Consider the following 19,322-nt stretch of genomic DNA (forward strand, 5'->3'; position numbering starts at 1 on the left):
CTGTTTGTTTCTCATGCAACAAATTTCCAAGGCAAAGCTATTTCAAAACAGACCATTTCTAAATGGATTGCTCATGGAGTCAGATTTTGTTACTCTCATCATGGAAAGCAAATCCCAGGAAAAAATTAGGACCCACTCTACCAGAGCTGCTGCTACTTCAGCTGCCTTTCTCAGGGGAGTACCTGCCAAAGATATTTTGGAAGCTGCAACTTGGAGTTCAGTGCATACTTTCTCTAAGCACTACAATGTCCCTCTTTACTCTAAGTCTAGGGCAGGCTTTGCTTCTGCAGTCTTGCAGGGCCTTCTAGCCACCCCTTCTACTCTATAACCACCACCCTTGATCTCAGCTTTGGGATTCAACCCTACAGTGATGACTGCAACAGTGAAACACGATGAACATAGTACAGTTGTGTACACTTACCATAAATGTAGATGTTCGAGTGTCTTCACTGTTGCAGTCTGGGTTACCCTGCCTCCTGAACCCTCTTATATTTTCATTAGTGTGGTTTCCTACTTCACCCTTCTTCTGAGGTGTATTTGCTTCAAGGTATGGGGTTTGTTGTATGTTACTTTTCTGCTTTACTATTGGCCTTCATTTTTGGGCACCTGACATCTGGGGCAAGAAAAACTGGAGAACATGGCGTCGGCTGGCAGCTTTGTACTCCTAGTGCTCTGACGTCAGGGAGCATGACTGAACAGCCGACGCCAGACCCAGACTTTGGGATTCTGGCCGACCGAGGGCTTCCTGCCGGCAGGAAGAACCCTACAGTGATGACTGCAACAGTGAAGACACTCGAACATCTACATTTATGGTAAGTGTACACAACTGTACTTTTCCTCTGATGACCAGGATTTACCCTTGTCTACCTATGAGGATTCTGATGCTGAGGACTCTATTCCCTCTGCTCCCCCGCCCCCCCCCAGAGGATTTCTCTTTTGGTAAAACTGTGCATACTCTCAGGGAGCATTTTCATTGGGAAAGTCAGGATTTCTCCGATTCTAAAAAGAGGCTTAGGGATTTCTTACTCCTGCCCCAGCACAGGCCTTTAGCTATACCTCCTGTACTGGACATTGTTGATGATGCCTTTTCAGAATCTAGCATGGGCCCTGACTCTTTACCTCCTGCTTCCAGAAAACCTGATAGATATTACAGGGTTCCTGACACTCATAAGTTCCTTTTCAGAAATCCTACTGCAGATCCTGAAACAGTTTCACAGGGACCCAAGGGCATTAAAGCTACTACTGCCAAAAATCCTACCCCCTCTGATAGAGACTCCAGGGCGCTGGATAGATGGGGTAAGAAGGTGTACACTTCTGCAACTTTAGCCATTAGAGCGTTGAATTGCCAGTTTCAAAAAGTGTCAGCAGCAGCAGCAGTGGATTGCTTAAACAGAAAATGATGTTGACTCCTGATTGTGCTGAATATAAGGATTTACAGGATTTAATGCATTCTGCTGAACAAGTTGGTAAACATACATTGCAGTGTGGTTTTGATTCACTAGAGGCATCTTGCAGGGCTGCGGTAACTGGGTCTGTATTTAGAAGGCATGCTTGACTTAAGGAACAATCCTTGCCAGATCATGTTAAAGCGAAATTACTGGATGCTCCCTTAAATCAGGACTGCCTGTTTGGCAACAAGGCAGAAGAAGTTCTTAAAAAGATGGATGAAAAAGCTAAATCTATGCAAACTGTTAAAGATTTTTTACAAGTACAACCTCCAAGATTTAGTAGGCATTGGCCTTCTAAGAATTGGTCCTTTCCTGCCTCTTCCAGACCTTCTCAGTCCAAACCCAGATCCAGCAGAGCCACCCAGGCTTCAGTCCCAGGGGAAGCACAGGACTAAGCAGTGGGGGGCCTCCACTTCCAAATCTGGCAGTAATAAAACTTCCCCCTATGGTAAACTGTCTCAATGACTTCTTTGTAAAACTTCCAAGCACTTCTCAACTGACTACCCCTTTGCGGGGAAAGATTGCACTTCATGCAAAGAACTGGGGGCTCATTACCCAGGACAAATTGGTTTTAAATGTAGTCTCCCAAGGATACAGATTTCAGTTCCACACGTTACAAACTCCAAGCAGTTGGGCGGCTGTACCTCCAAATCAGTGGGCAGAGGCCCAAAAGTAAGTACTCTCTCTCTTAAGCATAGGGGCTATTCAATTGGTACCAGAAGAGGAAGAGGGACAAGGTTTCTACTCGAGATTGTTCCTGGTACACAGAAAAGACAATTCATGGTGTCCTATCCTGGACCTGTCTACTCTAAACACCTTTTTGGTGATTCCAAAATGTAAGATGCTGACTCTTCACCAGTTGCTTCCTATGCTAAGCAAAGATGCCTGGTTGACACTTCAATTCCTGGAGCAGGATAAATGATATACGATATATGATATAAAAATATTTTTAAATAACTGTTATAGAGAGAGTTAAATAGCTACAGTTTTTTCCTGTTCGAGCTGCACCGTATATCATTTATCCTGCACCAGGAATTGGAGTTTCATTTTGTCGGTTCAACAGTCGTTTTGTTCGTTTGTGGCAAAGATGCCTGGTTGGCAACACTAGATTTAAAGGAAGCATACCTGCATATCCCAATCAGGGAATCTTGCAGAAGATACCTACGCTTCATAGACAACTAAACGCACTATCAGTTCTCTGCACTGCCCTTTGGCTTATCTACTGTGCCCAGGGTATTCACAAAGTGCCTAGCTCCAGTCATTGCATTTTGCAGGCAAAGTAATATTCAGATATACCCATACCTGGACAATTGTCTAATTCAGGACATACTTTTGAATCATCTGGCTTTTGTACAAAGGATGCTAACTTGTCTGGGGTCCACCATAAACAAAAAGAAATTACACCTGGTACCATGTCAACAAATTATATTCCTGGAAGCAAGCTTGAATACAACTTCCCAGATGGCTTTCCAGAGAAACAAATTCACTTGACAACCTACTTCAGACAAGTGGCCACAAAAGCCCTGCTATCTGCAAGGCAAATACTACAAGCCTTGGGGTTCATGGCCTCCTGCATTCTTCTAATTCCATATGCCAAGACTGCATATGAGGAAACTACAATGGTGTCTAAAAAGCCTATGGTGTCAACATTTTCAGCATCTAGAAACAATGATTCCTATCATTTCTTGCCTACGCCTAGTGTTCCTTTGGTGGGCAGAGGCCTCCCACCAATACATGGGACTACCATTCACACTACCCCCTGTTGCCCAAACCCTAACAACAGACGCATCAGACTATGCATGGGGGAAGCACCTGGCAGGGAAGTGCATTCAGGGCAATTGGGACCCAATTCAAATGCACCTTCACATCAGTCATAAAGACATGTTAGCTGTACAGAATGCTCTGACAGCCTTCAAGGACCACAGTTTTCCAAGACAATTAATGGTAAAGATGGACAATACCACTGTTATGTGGTACATAAACAAGCAGGGGGGTACACATTCTTACCCCCTCTGCAGACTAGCTGTGACATTGTGGAACACAGCCTTGTGCTACCAAGTGCATGTACAAGCTCAATTCCTGCCAGGAAAACTAAATACACTGGCAGATGGACTAAGCAGAAACCTCATGGACCCACACGAGTGGAAACTGGAACCAAGGATTTTCAACATGTTAACAAGCAAATGGGGCAGCCCAGATATAGACCTGTTTGCCTACCCCCAGAACTATCAATTGGAAAAACTTTGCTCAGACTCCCCACAGACTAACTTGGAAATTGAATGCTCTGTCCTTCAGCTGGAAAAACTTATCAGTTTATGCCTTTCCTCTTCTGCCTCTGCTCTCCAAAGTACTACTAAAGATCAAGACAAACCAAGGATGATTTTGATTGCACCAGACTGGCCATGTCAACACTGGTACCCCCTCCTGCGCAGTGTGTCACTGTTGGCCCCATGGCACCTGACTCAGACTCCTACCCTGCTATCTCAGTAGGAGAACCAGATTCTGCACCCTCAGCTTCTAACACTGAACCTAGCAGCCTGGCTAATTACCTAAGCTCTCCTTTACCATACCTCAGTAAACTAGTGATGGATGTCATTTTAGAGGCAAGGAGGCCTAGTACTAGAAAATCTTTTGCTGAAAAATGGGAGAGATTCTGTGCCTGGAACCAATCTCAAGGAATGAGCACAGCAGTGCCCAATTTACCTCAGATTTTACAATACTTAACTGAGATGCTTCACAAGGGCCTGTCTTTTTCCTCAATAAAAAAATTCACACATCAGCCATTTCAACTCACTATAACACAGTACCTCCCCTCTTCTCTCATCCACTGCTCAAGCAGTTCCTCAGAGGGGCCAAAAATTTAAGACCACCCAGGAGAGTTCCAACTCCAGCCTGGCATCTTTAACTTTGTATTGGAGAAACTCATCCTTCCTCTATTTCAGCCAGCTGCTACTGCAGATTTAAAAAATTTCCTTTCTTGGAAAACAGCTTTCCTTTTAGCCATCACTACAGCAAGAAGGGTATCTGAATTACAGGCCCTTATGGCAGTGGAGCCTTTCATCATCTTTTATGCAGACAGGGTATCCCTCAGGACCAATCAGTCTTTCATGCCAAATCCACAAAACAAAGGGGAATGGATACTGCACTCCTTAGGTGTGCACAGATAACTTAGATTCTACTTGGACTGGACTAAACCTCAAAGGAAATCTGAACAACTGCTGGTGGCATTTGCTGCAGGGACAGAGGGGAAGGCTATTTCAAAGCAAACTATCTCCAAATGGATAGACCATTGTATTCATTTCTGCTATAAGCACCATGGAAAACCTATTTCACAGGGGATCAGACCCCACTTAACCAGGACTGCAATCTACCTCTACAGCCTTTTCAGAGGCGTACCTACCAAGGACATCCTAGAAGCTGCTACCTGGAGTTCTGTACATACTTTCAACAAGCATTACCATTTGCCAATTTTCTCTAAAAGCAGAGCAGGCTTTGCCACTGCAGTTTTGCAGGGCCTTATAGCTGGCCCTAATGCTATCTAAATTCCTCCTCCCATCCTTAGCTTTGGGAATCTACCTAAATGTAATGACTGCAACAGTGAAACACGAAGAACATAGTACAATTGTGTACACTTACCATAAATGTAGATGTTCGAGTGTGTTCACTGTTGCAGTTCTGGTTACCCTCCCTCCAGCCCCCTGACTTATTTTGACTATATCTCATCTCTCCTTTTCAATGCTTTACAGCTTTTTGGTGTATTTGCTTTTTTGTTGGAGGTATAACCTTATATATTTATAGATTTAATTGCTTCCCATTAGGGGGGCACCTGAAATCTGCGGCAAGAAAAACTGATGTAATGATGTCGGCTGCATGTTTTATACCCCTGACGACCTGACGTCACGGAAGAAGAGACAGTAACCGACGTAGGACCCAAGACTTTGTTAATCAGGCCGACTGAGGGCAACTGCAAGCAGATAACCCAAATATAATGACTGCAACAGTGAATACACTCAAACATTTACATTTATGGTAAGTGTACACAGCTGTACTGTCTGAAGGTGACTATTTTGGGACAAATTATTGGTGACTGGTGGATACTTAAGGTGCCTTATCCTCAGGGAATAGCCCCAGTCCCATCTTTAGGTCTCTGTTTTTTTCTGGAGTGGTCTTCTAGAAAAAAAGACAACAGAAAAGTTAGGTGCATGTCTCCTCTGGTTTTACATAGGATGGACAAGGAAGATTGGCTGTGTTTTGCAAAGGGATTATTTCAAGGCATCAATTCTTTAAATTTTGATACTTCTCTAGGTTTTAAAAGAAGATAATTTTAAATGGAAAAATCACTCGCTTTCAAGTACCGATTCCAAGTCAGAAGGAGAGGAATTAAACTGGGATTATTTCTGTCCTGTGCCTATGACACAGGAAGGAGAATCTGATTCTGAAAAAAAGGTTTTCCTTGAGAGTTCACCATGAAGAGTTATCTTTTCCTGAAACTGTAGCCAGATTAAAGGAAATTGGTTCAATGGGAACAGAGTGAAATTTGAGTATTCAATTAAAAATATTACGGCTTTATTATGACTGGAGTTTCCTCAGCCTGAGGCTATTCTTCCTGTCTTAGCAACATTATAGGATGTTTCCTTAACAGTCTGAGCATACCTATCCATCAACCTTTTGAACCTAGAATGTATCTATTTTCTAATCCCATATCAGACCATGCAGTTATTTCTTTTGCAAAACAATCTCTTGCCAAGAGTCTTCTGAATGCTCTCTCTATCCCTTCTGTCAAATATGGAAAATCTTTTGATATATTTGGGAAGAAAGTAAGTTCTTCTAATTTAGCCTTCAGAATTCTAAATTGTCAGGCTCGTGTCAAAACCTTTGCTTGCTTGCTTTTGATAATATGAGGACGTTAATTTAAAGTAACCAGTCTTTAAAGTGTTCTTATGACTCTGCTGATTCTGTGTCCAGAGCGGCTGTTACTGGATCAGTAATGAGAAGGTTTGCTTGGTTACATTCGCAAAGTTTACTAGATTGTGTCAAAGATTAGATCTTGATTTATCCTTTATACATAAAAATATATTGTTTGGCCCCTCTTCTGCTGAGGTGCTTAAATATTTGATGAAAGAGAGATGTTAATTTGGGAGTACTCAGATTTTTCAAGCCTCTTTCACAAAGATTAATATGACCTTTCCTTCCAGTTAAGCATCCTTTTATAGGAAATGGAACAGACATTCTCAGCATGGTACAGGCAACAGAATTTCAAAAAGCAATGGCAGTGAGACTTCAAAAAGAAAGGGGGTCCTAAAAATAAGGTCAGGCCAAATAGGCAGACTGACTGTATGTACCCCTTTAGGTGCTTCCCCGTTCCCATTTTGGCAGCTCATTCATTTTTATTGAACTCTTGGTTGTAATTTTCCTCTGTGTCATCAGATAGCCTCAGACAGGTGGGTTCTGAGAATCATTTAGAAAGATTACTCTTGGCAGTAGTAGTTCCGTCCTACTTTTCGGGGGATTCCTCCGTATCCATCAAACCAAACTGCTCTGTTTACTCGAGTCCTGGAACAAATGCTGGATCTAGGGGTCCTAGAACCAGTTCTCAGAAACGAACAGGGAAGGGATTTTATTAAACAATTTTCTGGTGCCCACAAAAGAAGAAACTTTGAGACCGGGCATAGACCCTTCTTTTCTAAATCCTCACATCAGAGTCCTTTGCTCACCTGCCAGCTCTTTTGGTAACTCTAGACTTAAAAGCTGCTTATCACTTCCCGGTTCTCAAAGATTTCAGGCATTCTTTTAATATTTTTTATGTCTGGCACATTTTCACTTCTCTGTCTTGCCTTTGGACTATCTTCAGTTCCAAGGGTATTTACAAAGTGGCTGGCAGCAGTAATAGCTCATTGCAGGTTGCAAGGCATTCCCAGCTGTCTCAGTCCAGGTTTCCCTTTCTCCATTCCAGCTCCTACTCTTGTCTGTAACCATAGATGCCTGAGGTTGTCCTTGTCTGTAACCACAGATGCCTGAGGTTGTCCTTGTGAAGTTGTTTCGAAGGTGGTGAATGTTCAAGGTCTGTGGAATAAACAAGACAAACTAAAGCACATGCATGTCAAATAAATGATGCTATTAATAAATGCTGTCAAATCTGTAAACCATCTCTGGATTCTTGAACCTTTGCTAGAAATTACAGACAATACCACAGAGTTTTGGTACATAAACAAATGTAAAGGGGATGCAAATCATGTCCGCTTTTCAGACTAGCTATAGCAGCCTGGGACCTAGCAGCTCATCACAACCTTTTCCTTCATGTTATCTATATCCTGTCAGAGCAAAACATTATTGCAGCTTGCAGACAGGCCGAGCAGAACCAAGACAGACCCTCACAAATGGAAACTGAACCAGGGGTCTTCCAGGAATTCTTCCAGCTCTAGGGAACTCCTCCAATTGACCTGTATTCCTCCATTCACAAAGAAATTCATCTCCAGGATCCCTTGCAGACACAAAACTGGAAGACAGATGCCTTTTCATTTTCATGGAAGGGAATATTCCTGTACACCTTTCCACCCTTTCTACTGATATAGCCAGAGTCATTGTAAAGATTCAGAACAACTACCTAAGGATAATTGTGATGACTCCCTTTTGGTCTAGGCTACAGTGGTTCTCCCTTTTGTTGAAAATGGCCAAGGGCAATTACCATAAGGTTCCTCATAGAATGGACTTATACAAGACAAGTGTTTGATGCATCCCAACTTGCAGCTTCTTCAGCTAATTGGCTGGGTGATAAGAGTTTTAATATCCTTTATGCACCTGTTTTTTGAAGACATGCAGCAGATATTAAAGGAGGCTAAGAAACCTGCCATTAGAAAAATCATATATGAATAAGTGGAAAAACATTTCTAGTTGGTGCCAAATTAATAGCCATGACCCCTTTAAGCTTCAGATACATTTAGTTCTACATTTGTGAGAGTTGTTATCATGTTGCCTTTCTTATTCTTCTGTCAAGATTCATCTCTCAGCCATCTCCGTTTCTCTGACTTTATATTCCTCCCTTTCTATCTAACCTGAAGTCAGTCAGTTTTTGTAAGGGGTTTTGCATGACTGTCCACTTAGAAGACAAGTGGCTCCTTCTTGGGATCTCCGGTTAAGTCTAAAGTGACGTATGTTTTTTTTCCCCTTTAAACCAGATAATCAAGATGAATTGAAATTCGAACCTGGAAAGCAGTGTTACCCATTGCTTTGACCTCTGCAAGAAGAGGATCTCAGTTGCAAGCTTTAATGGCAGGTCAGCCTCCTCTAAGTTTTCACAAGGATAGGCCATCTTTGATAACAAATCCTTCATTATGCCTAAAGTGGTTTCTTTTTTTTTTTTTCAAAACAGGTTTATTGTTTTAACATATAAGAGAAATATCATAACAATTTTATACAAGTAATTAAAAATAGGTATTATAATATTCAACAAAACAACTAAAGTATTTACAAAGACATCCACTGCAATCAGATCAATTAATTAAACTAAAATACCATGCTATTGAAATTAAAATTTTTTTAACAAATTTTGTAAATTATCCCATACAATATAATAAGATGACCTAAAGTGGTTTCTGAGTTTACTTTGGGTCATGCTGTTCATCTCAGTATTTTTTTCCAGATCAAAAACATAATGAAGAAAGGATTTTGCGTATCTGTGGATGTCCACAGGCAATTTGGATACTATATTAAAAGGACTAAAACTTTCAGACTTTGTATCAACTGTGAAATTAAGAAAAAAGAACAGTTGGTGTCGGAACAAACACTTTCCAAATGGTTATGTTATGCTGTTTTATTTTCTTACCATGACAAATCATTTCAGGCAAGATTAGGGCCCATTCTATCCAGTCAACCATCCTATAGTTCACTGCTGTACCTAATCAAGCATTTTGCCTTTACCGTATCAGTTCTTTATAGCCAGTACCTCACCCTCACTGTCCGGCCATCAGCTATGGAGCCACAGACTGTTATTTCTGTTTTCTTGGTCATGACAGTCTCCCAAGGCATTGTAAGGTAGTGTACCAACTGTCTAATGTTTGCTGACAGTCCGCTATAATAACCTAACACAAAAGTCATCTGTGAGGCTTGCATTTACATACACAAATGTAAAGCAGATTTCTTAGATCTTGTCAGTAAACACAAAACCTATGTGTACAGAAGTAGTGACAAAAAAAATCCTGATATGCACCTCAGGCACACAGCCTCATATTCTCATAAACCCACTACTAACATAAGTACACCAGTGTTCAAGTCTGTTTCCATCACATTGGCATATGTACTGTTACCTAGACTTGTCAAGTTAAAAAGGAAAGTACCCTTAAGCCAAACAGAGCATGCAACTAAAACAGAGAACACCAGAAATATTCTACTTATTGACAGTTTCATTGTCAGCTGCCCAGGCTTTACATTATAAAGACTGCTAGGGGCAGGCTGACTGTTCGTTGTTTGTCAACTACTACACATACCAAGCCAGACTTGGTAGCTAACATTTTGTTGAATAAATTCAGTCCTAATTTCACTCCAGGTACTATACCCTTGGTCTGCCCATTTCATTTCAGCTCCCCCCAACACACACAAACATATGCATACTAATCAGTACTAACCAAGTATCAACTGCCCTCACCAGAAAGTAAATCTCTCTGGGGCCAAACAGTATACCCAGCTGCTTTCTGGAAAGCTTAAAGCATCACGTTGCCAATCCTATCCTAAACATCTTCAAGCCTCTCTACAGGGTATGTACCTGAAGAATGGAGAAACTCCATGGTTGTCCCCTCTATAAGGGTGGCCTCTCCAACTGACCTACGGAGGTAGCTGTAGGCCCATCAGTCCTCTAGCCTTATCTCTGAAGCTGTGGAACAATTTATAGAAACTAATCAGTAAGAACATACAAAATCTGCAGACTGTAACCTTCTCGCAGATTCGCTTTGTCAAAGGTAGATCATGTCTTAATCTTGTTAGTGTCTTTGAAAAAGTCATTAAACACTAGATGAAGGACTTCTCATCCACACTGCCTATATGAACCTGCTTTGAAACAGGTAACTGTGTACTAATTCTTCATGCAGTCAGAGCAGGCTAGCAACAGTTTGTATGTATCCTTATTTATTCCAGTGTTTTCTTTTTGTGTGTTTTTTTTTTCTGCAGTTAAAAATGGATTGACTGTCACCTTCATTTGGAATTAAGTAGCAAGGATAACTGGTATTTGCTTGCCATCACTTCGGTCTTAAATTTTCCCTATTTTAGATGTTCTTTCCAGAGAGCAAAACAGAAGCACTGTCATACTACTTAATTGCCGAACAGAAGTTTATGTCTGTCTCTAGAGATCACTTTGGCTCATAACATACTTGACAACTTGAACTTCTGATTGCTGTGTTTATCATTTCCATCTAGAGTTCATTATGTTAAAAGTTAGACATCCAAAGAAGTCATGACAGTAAAAAGAGCCTTTTGTTTCTTGCTTAATGCTGATAAGATGTGGACTCACTTTTTTGTGTTTTAAATATTAGACCAAGCAGGCCTAAAGGCTGTGTACTTTACTCTGGGAACCTGCATATGAGAACATACCCTGCTATAATTGCAAATAACTTTCTACAGGCAAGATAGGTCTTCACCCCTTAAGAGTATGGAGTATAGCCTTGTGCTGTGACTGTATGTAGTAAAGGTCTGAGTTACTGGAAACTAGTTGATCTTATTGTTTATTGGAATGTCAGTTATTTTCTGCAGGTTTGTTGTAAGTTAAAGTTCAAGTTAATTACTGTTTAGCATTTTCCTTTCAATGTTTTACTTGTGTAGTCTACATTAGTGATAAATCACATGAATGCAGCTTCTCAGATGTTCTAAGTGTATAACTTGGTGTGTTTTTTTTTCTTTTTCCCCCTCTATCAAATGTGTAAATTTTCTTTTTCAGGTTCTGATTGTTTGCATCACAGGTTTTGTTGGTGTTCTGCTGCTGCATAACCAGAATGACTACACAGTTTGGGTGCTTCCTCTAATTATCGTTTGCCTTTTTGCCTTTCTGGTGGCTCACTGTTTCCTTTCCATCTATGAAATGGTTGTAGATGTCCTCTTCTTGTGCTTTGCCATTGACACAAAACATAACGATGGAAGCCCTGGTCGAGAATATTATATGGACAAAGCTCTAATGGTAAGGTGCAACTCCTTCTAAAAACGTTTTTCATTTGTAGGTGTTTAAAGAAAAAGATGTGTGTGAAAGCTGAACGTTCAGACATCTGTAGAACTCAAAAGTTTGTGTGAACAAAAATTATGATATTTTATCCCATCTTGCCTTTGTTCTTGCTGGTTGGGTTTAGAGCCAATCCTTGGCTCCGACTCAGCCAATGTACAATAGCTCAAGAGCTTTTACTGGCTTGAGGCTACCCCTTATCCCAACATGGCTAGCGGCAGCTATCCAGATCTCGTTTGCCGCTTGCAGCGTCGAGATTGCTTCATACTGGCTCAGGCTAAGTACTTTATGTTTTTCTAGTTACTTGATATTTTTTTGGTAAATTTACTGGTTATTATTGACTCGTTAGAGTGTGTATCTTTCTTCGTTAGTCTAATGACGCCTTTCTCTGCTCTTTGTGGTGTTTTTGACCGTCGTTTTTTCTTTCAGGCTTGCTTTCCTCTTAGAGCCCGTTTTAAGTTAGGGGGTTCTTCCCTTTCTTCACCCCCTTCTCTGGGATTGCCATTTAAGTTAGAGGCTCTCCCATCGGGGGAGTTGCCATTTAAGTTAGAGGCTCTCCCCCTTTCCCCCTTCCTTTCAAAAAAAAAAAAAAAAAAAGATTTTTTTTTCCTTTGTGGTTATCAGCCTGTTTGCTTCTGCTTGTTGTAGTCTGAGTGATCGTTTTCTGTTTTCTCTTTGGAAACTTTTTTTCCCTGGCTAGTGCTAGTTATGTCTAAAGAGTGCAAACCCTCTGGGTTTAAAAATTGCGACTTGTGGTGCCTGAAAATGTCCCTTACGGACAGGCACACAAGTTGCGTTTATTGTTTAGGGGCTTTTCACCAGCAGAACTCTTGCTCAGTCTGTCATGCTTTCAGTTCCAGAGTCCTACAGGAAAGAAACAATAAGCTTATTTTACGTGGCCTCCTGAAGAACCCTCTAGATGCCTCGTCTGAGGGTCCTCAGCCAGCCAATGTGTCCGAGAAACCCTCCAAACCATCAGTTCCGAGCTTAGAGCAGGCAAAAATTACTGAGAAGCATTTGGCTTTGTCGGTCCCCCAGCATTGGCTCCGACAAAGCTAAGTCTCCGGCAGCTCCATCTTTGTTCTCAGAGCCAGTCCGGATCCATAAGAGATCAAGGTCACCCTCTTTGGAGCCAGTATGCTCCTCTTTACAATCTCCTGTGCTGCAACCTGGAGTGGACAGTCACCGGTCCTCTTCACACTCCTCTCGGTCCTCCAGACTTTCAGATTACGACGTGGAGTGAGTGTTCAACAGGCTCCTCAAGTCACAGGCACATGCTAAATTACTCTCGAGTCCAGACAATAAGGATTTGACTCCTTCGGCCCTCCCAGCTTCTCCATCGATTCGTCCTCCAACTTTCGTGGGCTCTGAGCTGGAGTGCATGGAGGTCATGGTGGTGGAACTGTCGGCTCCGGTTTCTTCTCTCTTATCGGCTCTGACTACCGCTTTGATTTCCTCAATATCTCAGTCCGTCGAAGGATCTGGGCGAAGCTGTCTTGCCGGCTCCAAGGGGGGAAGTGGCATCAGACCCTTGTCTGACCACGCTGTCCCTCTCGGAGTTTTGGCGGAGGTGAGCTCGGCTCCTAGATCGGCCTCGGAGCCTTTGTTCCCGGTTCGAAGGAGATCTCTGGGCTCTTTGAAGCCGGAGGCTCCTTTGACTCTGGACCGTGGCATGGTGATGAGGAGCATGCTGTCTCCTGAGACTGCTCCACCCTTGGCTCCATTGGCTCCTTCTCCCTCGGTGCCTGTGTCGGCCTTTGTCCCTCTTCCTGCCAAGAGTAGGGAACCTGTGCCCCAGGACGCCCCACTGGGTGACCCCACTTCTTCAGAAACCTCCCCTGAACATTCAGAGGAGGTCCCTCAGAAGAAGAAATGTAAGAAGCATCTAGACTCCCCTGAGTCTATCACTTCAGATATGGACTTGGATGAGTCAGAAGGGTCCCCCTTTGAGGATGTCTCCTTTTCAGACATCTTGGAAATCCTCAGACAGAGGGGTGGCTGGAAGTCCCTAGCCCCTTCTGAGGACTAGTCTGTATACCTGGACACATTTAGTTCCCGACCCTCCACCTCTTGGTTGTCTCCGCCTTTCGACCCACTTTTGTCTGTAGTGAGTCAAAAAGCATGGAGCGCTCCAGAGACCATGGAACTTGTTCCGAGGAGACCTAACAAATTTATTACAGCTCCAGAAGATAAGTCTTTCCTCTCCAAGGGAGTCCCTATTGATGCCATGGTGGTGGCAGCAGCCACCAAGAAGGATCTTGAGGAAACTTCATCTGTCCATCTGCTGAACAGAGAGTCTCATACGATGGACAGGTATGGGAAGCATATGTTTTCTTCAACTTTTACTCTCATATCGCTGAATTACTTGTCACATTTCACACAACTTCAGAGGGATCTCTTGAAGGAGCTAGGAGATACCCTGCAAGATCCTGCAGCTGAGGGAGTTGCAAACAGGGCAGCTTCCCAGCTTGCGACCTTGACCTCCATGGTAAACTTCTCCATGAGACTCATTTCTTATGTGGCAGATGGAGCGAGTAGGGCAGCAGGTACCAGAGTAGCTTTACGCAGACACTCCTGGATGCTCCTTTGTCAATTTGCTGAACCCTTTAAGTCTTCATTTACCAACACCCCCTTTGATGGCTCGTCCTTGTTTAGGCCTCAGGTAAAAGAAACTCTCACCAAATGTGAACAGGATGGCAAGACTCTCTCTCTGCCGTAGTGGTCCGTTTTTCCATTCCATCTAGACCCTAGCCTAAGGGTCAGAAGAGTGGGAAAATATGGTTCCGAAAATCCCAGGCATCTTCACCTGACACACATGGTGATTCTTCCCCCAGGGGCAGAGGGGGAAACAACAATGGAAGACGCCACCCTTGCAGCAGTGTGGGTCTGCAACAGCAGGGTGACAGAGATACTTTCTCTGCAAGGCCCTTCCAGCACTCCTGAAGGAAGGCCCAGCCATCCACCTCTGGAGGCAGTCGGGGCAGATTATCACTGTACCCAGCAGCCTGACAATCTGTCACAAGAGAAAAACATGGGCACTGTTGATAATATCCAGGGGCTACAAAATTCCCTTTTCTCAGTCCCCCTCAAAAGACAAACGTTCTATCCCTGATGTTCCACCCAGTCTTCAGGATCATGCAATCCTACAGCTTCAAAGATTGCTAGAAAAAAGAGCCATCCAGGAAGTCCCCGCAGACCAAATCAGATCCGGAACTTACTCAAGGTTCTTTTTAGTTCCAGAGAAGACAGGGGACTGGAGACCAGTCTTGGATCTCAGCAAGCTAAACCAATCAGTAAAAAAGACAAAGTTCCAGATGGTGACACTGCAGTCCATTCTTTCTGTCTTGGGTCAGGACAGTTGGATGTGCTCCATAGATCTCCAGGACGTGTGCTACCATAAAAAATGGGCAGGCATTCCAGGATATTCCTACGCTTCCAGCTGGGAGCCAGTCATTGTCAGTTCAGGGCCCTGCCCTTTGTTCTCACCACAGCCCCAGGGTGTGGACCAAGTGTATGGCAGTGGTCATGGCTCACCTTAGGCATCTAGGATTCCAGGTGTTTCCATATGTAGACGACTGGTTCCTCACTGCTACCACCGAGCATCAACTAATCAAGGCACAGGACAACACAATCCAAACTTGTTCCCAGATAGGCATCACAATAAACTACGAAACGTCTGCCTTGTTGCTTTGTCAGTCTTTTACCTTTATAGGGGCAGACTTAGATACAAGACGCATGATAGCAATGCTGTCTCTAGGCAGGGTATCAACCATTCGTCAATAAGTTTCCTTTCTCATAAACAAGACGAGAGTTCAGGCAAGACAAGTCTTACAAGTACTGGGCTCAATGGCTTCAGCTATTACACTAGTTCCTTTAGCACGCTTCCACATGCGGATTCTACAGTGGCTTCTTTTCGCTCAGTGGTCTTTCCAGGAATTGCCAGTGTCGCACATGATCTTGATCACAGAATATTGCAAAAAGGACCTACTATGGTGGCTGGTCTCCCACCAGATGACTCTGGGCAGGCCCTTTCTAGACCCACATCCGATAGCCACAGTGACCACGGACACTTCCCTAGATAGGGTGGGGGGGGGCATATCTGGGACGGACTGTCCAAGGAACGTGGCAACCTCATGAGTACCATTTGCACATCAGTATTCTAGAGATGAGAGCGGTGCTTCTGGAATTGCAAGCACTTCAACATTCTCTACCTACAGGGACCACTGCAATCCAGACAGACAATATGTCCGTGGTATGGTACATCAACAAGCAGGGCGGAACCAGATCTTACCCCTTGTGTCAGGAGGCACTTCAAGTATGGCAATGGGCGATGTCTTCCCAATGTTTTCTGATTGCAAGGCACATTCCCGGAAAATCCAATGTGATAGCGGACGGGCTCTGCAGGGCTATCTTCATGCCTCACGAGTGGTCCCTGAAGCAAGAAGTTCCGGACTTGATTTTCCACAAATTGGGCCAGCCATGCTGCAATCTTTTTGCCACTCCCCTAAACAACAAATACAGCAGCTACTTTGCCCTAGTTCCCCCTCCAGGACAGTCATCCAGGGATGCACTTGTTCATGATTGACCTCCAGGACTATTATATGCTTTTACACCCTTCCCTCTCATTCCAAAGGTACTTCAGAAAGCAAAATCGTTGGGTTGCAAACTCATCCTCATTGCTCCTTACTGGCCTCATCAGATATGGTTTCCATTTCTTCGCCATCACCTTCAACTGGAGCCCTGGATACTGGACCCAGTTCCGGACCTCCTGACGCATCAGTCAGGTGGGCTTCACCCATCCCTCCAAACTCTCAAGCTGACTGCTTGGTTACTCAACTTCCAGTCTTAGCCAGTCTCCCTAACATTTCCCCGGCTGTATAACACATACTAGTGTCCCCCCACAAGCCCACTGCTAGGAGGATTTACACTAGCAAATGGAAGAGGTTCTCTTACTGGGCAAGAATTAATAACATTGATCATTTTACAGCTCCTGTTCACAGGATTCTTGACTTTCTGGCCAAAACCTTTGAAAAAGGGGCAGCTGCAGCTACTATTAGAGTCTGACTGGCTGCCATCCCCAATTTTCATGTAGGAGACTAGGGTTCAAACATTATGTCCCATAAGTTGTGCAGAGCATTCTTACGAGGTACAACACTTTTACAGCCCCTGGTAAGAGACCCCCCCACCCCAGACCAAAACTTGGTTTTAGCTTCAATGGTTCTGCCACCTTTTGAACCAGCAGCATCTTGCCCCTTGAAGTATCCTGGAAAACCCTCTTCTTGGTTTTTATAACCTCAGCTAGATGGGTTTCTGAATTACATGCTTTGTCTAGTCACTCACCGTATCTCATTTTTCACAAAGAGGGAGTCTCTCTAAGGACCAGTCCTTCTTTCTTGCCAAAGGTTTGTTCTGAGTATAACTTAAATCAGTCTATTGAGCTTCCTGTGTTCTTCCCCAGTTATGGCAACAAGGCAGAGCATAATAGATTACACCAATTGGTTGTTCATAGACAATTACGTTTTTATTTACACAGGACCAAAGACCTCAAAAAATCAGACCAATTGTTCATATCCTTTGCTGTCAGTAAGCAAGGTTATCCAGTTTCTAAAGTGACTATCAAAATGGCTGTCAGACACAATCACTTATATTCATAAGGACAACAAACATGGAATGTTATGGTAAGTACATAACTTCTTTTTCTGGTATTTAGAGGCCAGAAAGATGTAAAAGACATTGCTCTTTTTTCAAATCGTAGTAAACTGGTGTTTACAAAATTAGGTTTTACTAGGTCAGAAAAGTGCATTTTCAAGTGAAGTCAGTAAATTTTAGTGCTTGTTATGCCATTTCTTCTTCTGAGTATCTGCTTTGGATCAAAAATGGCTAAAATTCAGAAATAAGTAAATAAACAATGAAAACATGCCTAATTCAGGACTGGCTACAGAGATCAGCATTGTAAAATCACTCTTGCCCCACCCATTCTGAGTTTATCTGCATGCATGTTCCATAACAGTCTATCTATTTGTTTGCCATTTCCTTTTTTATATCCATCTCTGTGTTCAATGCATTTTTACATACATCATTTTTTTGGCATTTTTCCTGCTTGATTTCCTCCTGTTGTTATTAGACTTACAACTTCTGTCTGTCAGCAGTTGGTCACATCCCTTAGTAGCTGTTACTAAGTAGGGCAGAACCAGCTCGAATGTCACACTGATGGAGGGGAAGGGATGTGAATTTAACATGTGTACCAATAACACTTTGTTTTACAGCACATTAAACCACTCCCTTGCCTGACAAAAAAGTATGTTTGTGTCTTTCGGCTTTTCCCGGTTAGGGGTCGCAACAGCGGAACTCCGGTCTGCTAATGATTGGTAGTGGATTTTTACGTACCGGGTTACCGGCCCTGACGCACAACCTTCAACGAAGGCACGCCCCATTAACGTATGCCTCCACACAGAAGACGCTCTAGCTGAGAATCGAACGGGACAACGTCTTGCTTTGAGGCGACAACGCTACCGCAGCACCACCACCGCAGTGCCTGACAAAAAAGTATATACATATATATTTAGAAAGCTTGTGAGGAAACTATTACTCTATTTTAGTTTTACTTGGATCACTTCTCTGTGTACGTAATAAAGGATTTTTGACTGGAAACAGAATGCCAGCTTTGCTTGGATTACTTTTGAATACTTAGTAATTCTGTACAATTATATATATATATATTTTTTTTACTTAAGACAAGTTTAAGTTCGCTACTTCTACTATTGTCTGATCTAATTAATATACAGTGATTAACTAGAGATATATGGATTGAAAATCTTCCACACAGAGAAGTTTCTTACACTGTTTTGTTTTTGGACCCACTATACTTGTTTAGTGGTTTGTTTTGAGACTTTGTGGATGCCATGGAGATTACTTGTTTTTTTTTTTTTTTTGTTGGTAATTCAGATTTCCTAACTGAGGAAATATTCTTCTGTGACACCATTTCAAAAATGGTAAGAATTTTGCAAATGGGAGGGCAAATAAATGCCCGACTCCTAAAAGAGGTTATTAGGAACTTATCAATATGGACTCCCCCTATATCTGTGGCTATCCATTTGTTTTTGGAAGCTCTAAAGGGTGCATTCTCTGCTGCATCTGTGTCACCAGATTCTCAATCTCCTGATCCCAAGAATCCTAACAGGTTCTGTGGAATTTCAGATGCTCATTAGGTTCCCTTCTGCTGACTGCCATTATTTCTGTGGGTGTTGGGAAAGATACCAGAACCTTTTATTTCCCCAGCTCTGTCACTAGTAATTAAGATGGCAGGATATTTGATAGATTTAGCAAAAAGTATAATCTGATGATGTCAGTTTTCATTCTTCCTCAACCTGTGGGTTCATTTCCGATCCTCTCTATCAACTTGTCGGCTACAATAGCTCATGGGAACTAAAAACCTCTCAATCTCATTCCTTACCCACAGTGCACCTATCTCAATTACCCCAGATCATATTTGCCGCTTTGCAAGTTAGATGTGGTGCCATATCCTGTCAAAAAGATGTTTTTTTTCCAAATCGTTTTCTTCTTTAATTTTAAATTTCTTTACTTTTCTTTTGAAAAAACAGTCCCTTACCCATTTCCTTTCCTAGTACAAAAGTATTCTTGGTTACTATCCCTTTTCTCCTTTCCTTTTTTCTTCA

The 19,322-nt window shown here is 42.7% G+C and overlaps 1 protein-coding gene across 2 annotated transcripts in view; it reads left to right on the forward strand.

Moving 5' to 3' along the window:
* The window catches only part of SLC44A1 (solute carrier family 44 member 1), a 1,740,232-nt gene that overhangs the window by 1,487,574 nt on the left and 233,336 nt on the right, over window positions 1-19,322 (forward strand). For both annotated transcript variants that reach the window (XM_044061029.1, XM_044061030.1), the window contains exon 14: window positions 11,371-11,607. In XM_044061029.1, the coding sequence (XP_043916964.1) occupies window positions 11,371-11,607 (237 nt within the window). The remainder of the gene's footprint in view (window positions 1-11,370; window positions 11,608-19,322) is intronic.

This window comes from Protopterus annectens, chromosome 2.part0 (assembly GCF_019279795.1).
Source record: "Protopterus annectens isolate FY-2018-M chromosome 2.part0, PAN1.0, whole genome shotgun sequence".
In the NCBI taxonomy this organism is placed as follows: Eukaryota; Metazoa; Chordata; order Ceratodontiformes; family Protopteridae; genus Protopterus; species Protopterus annectens.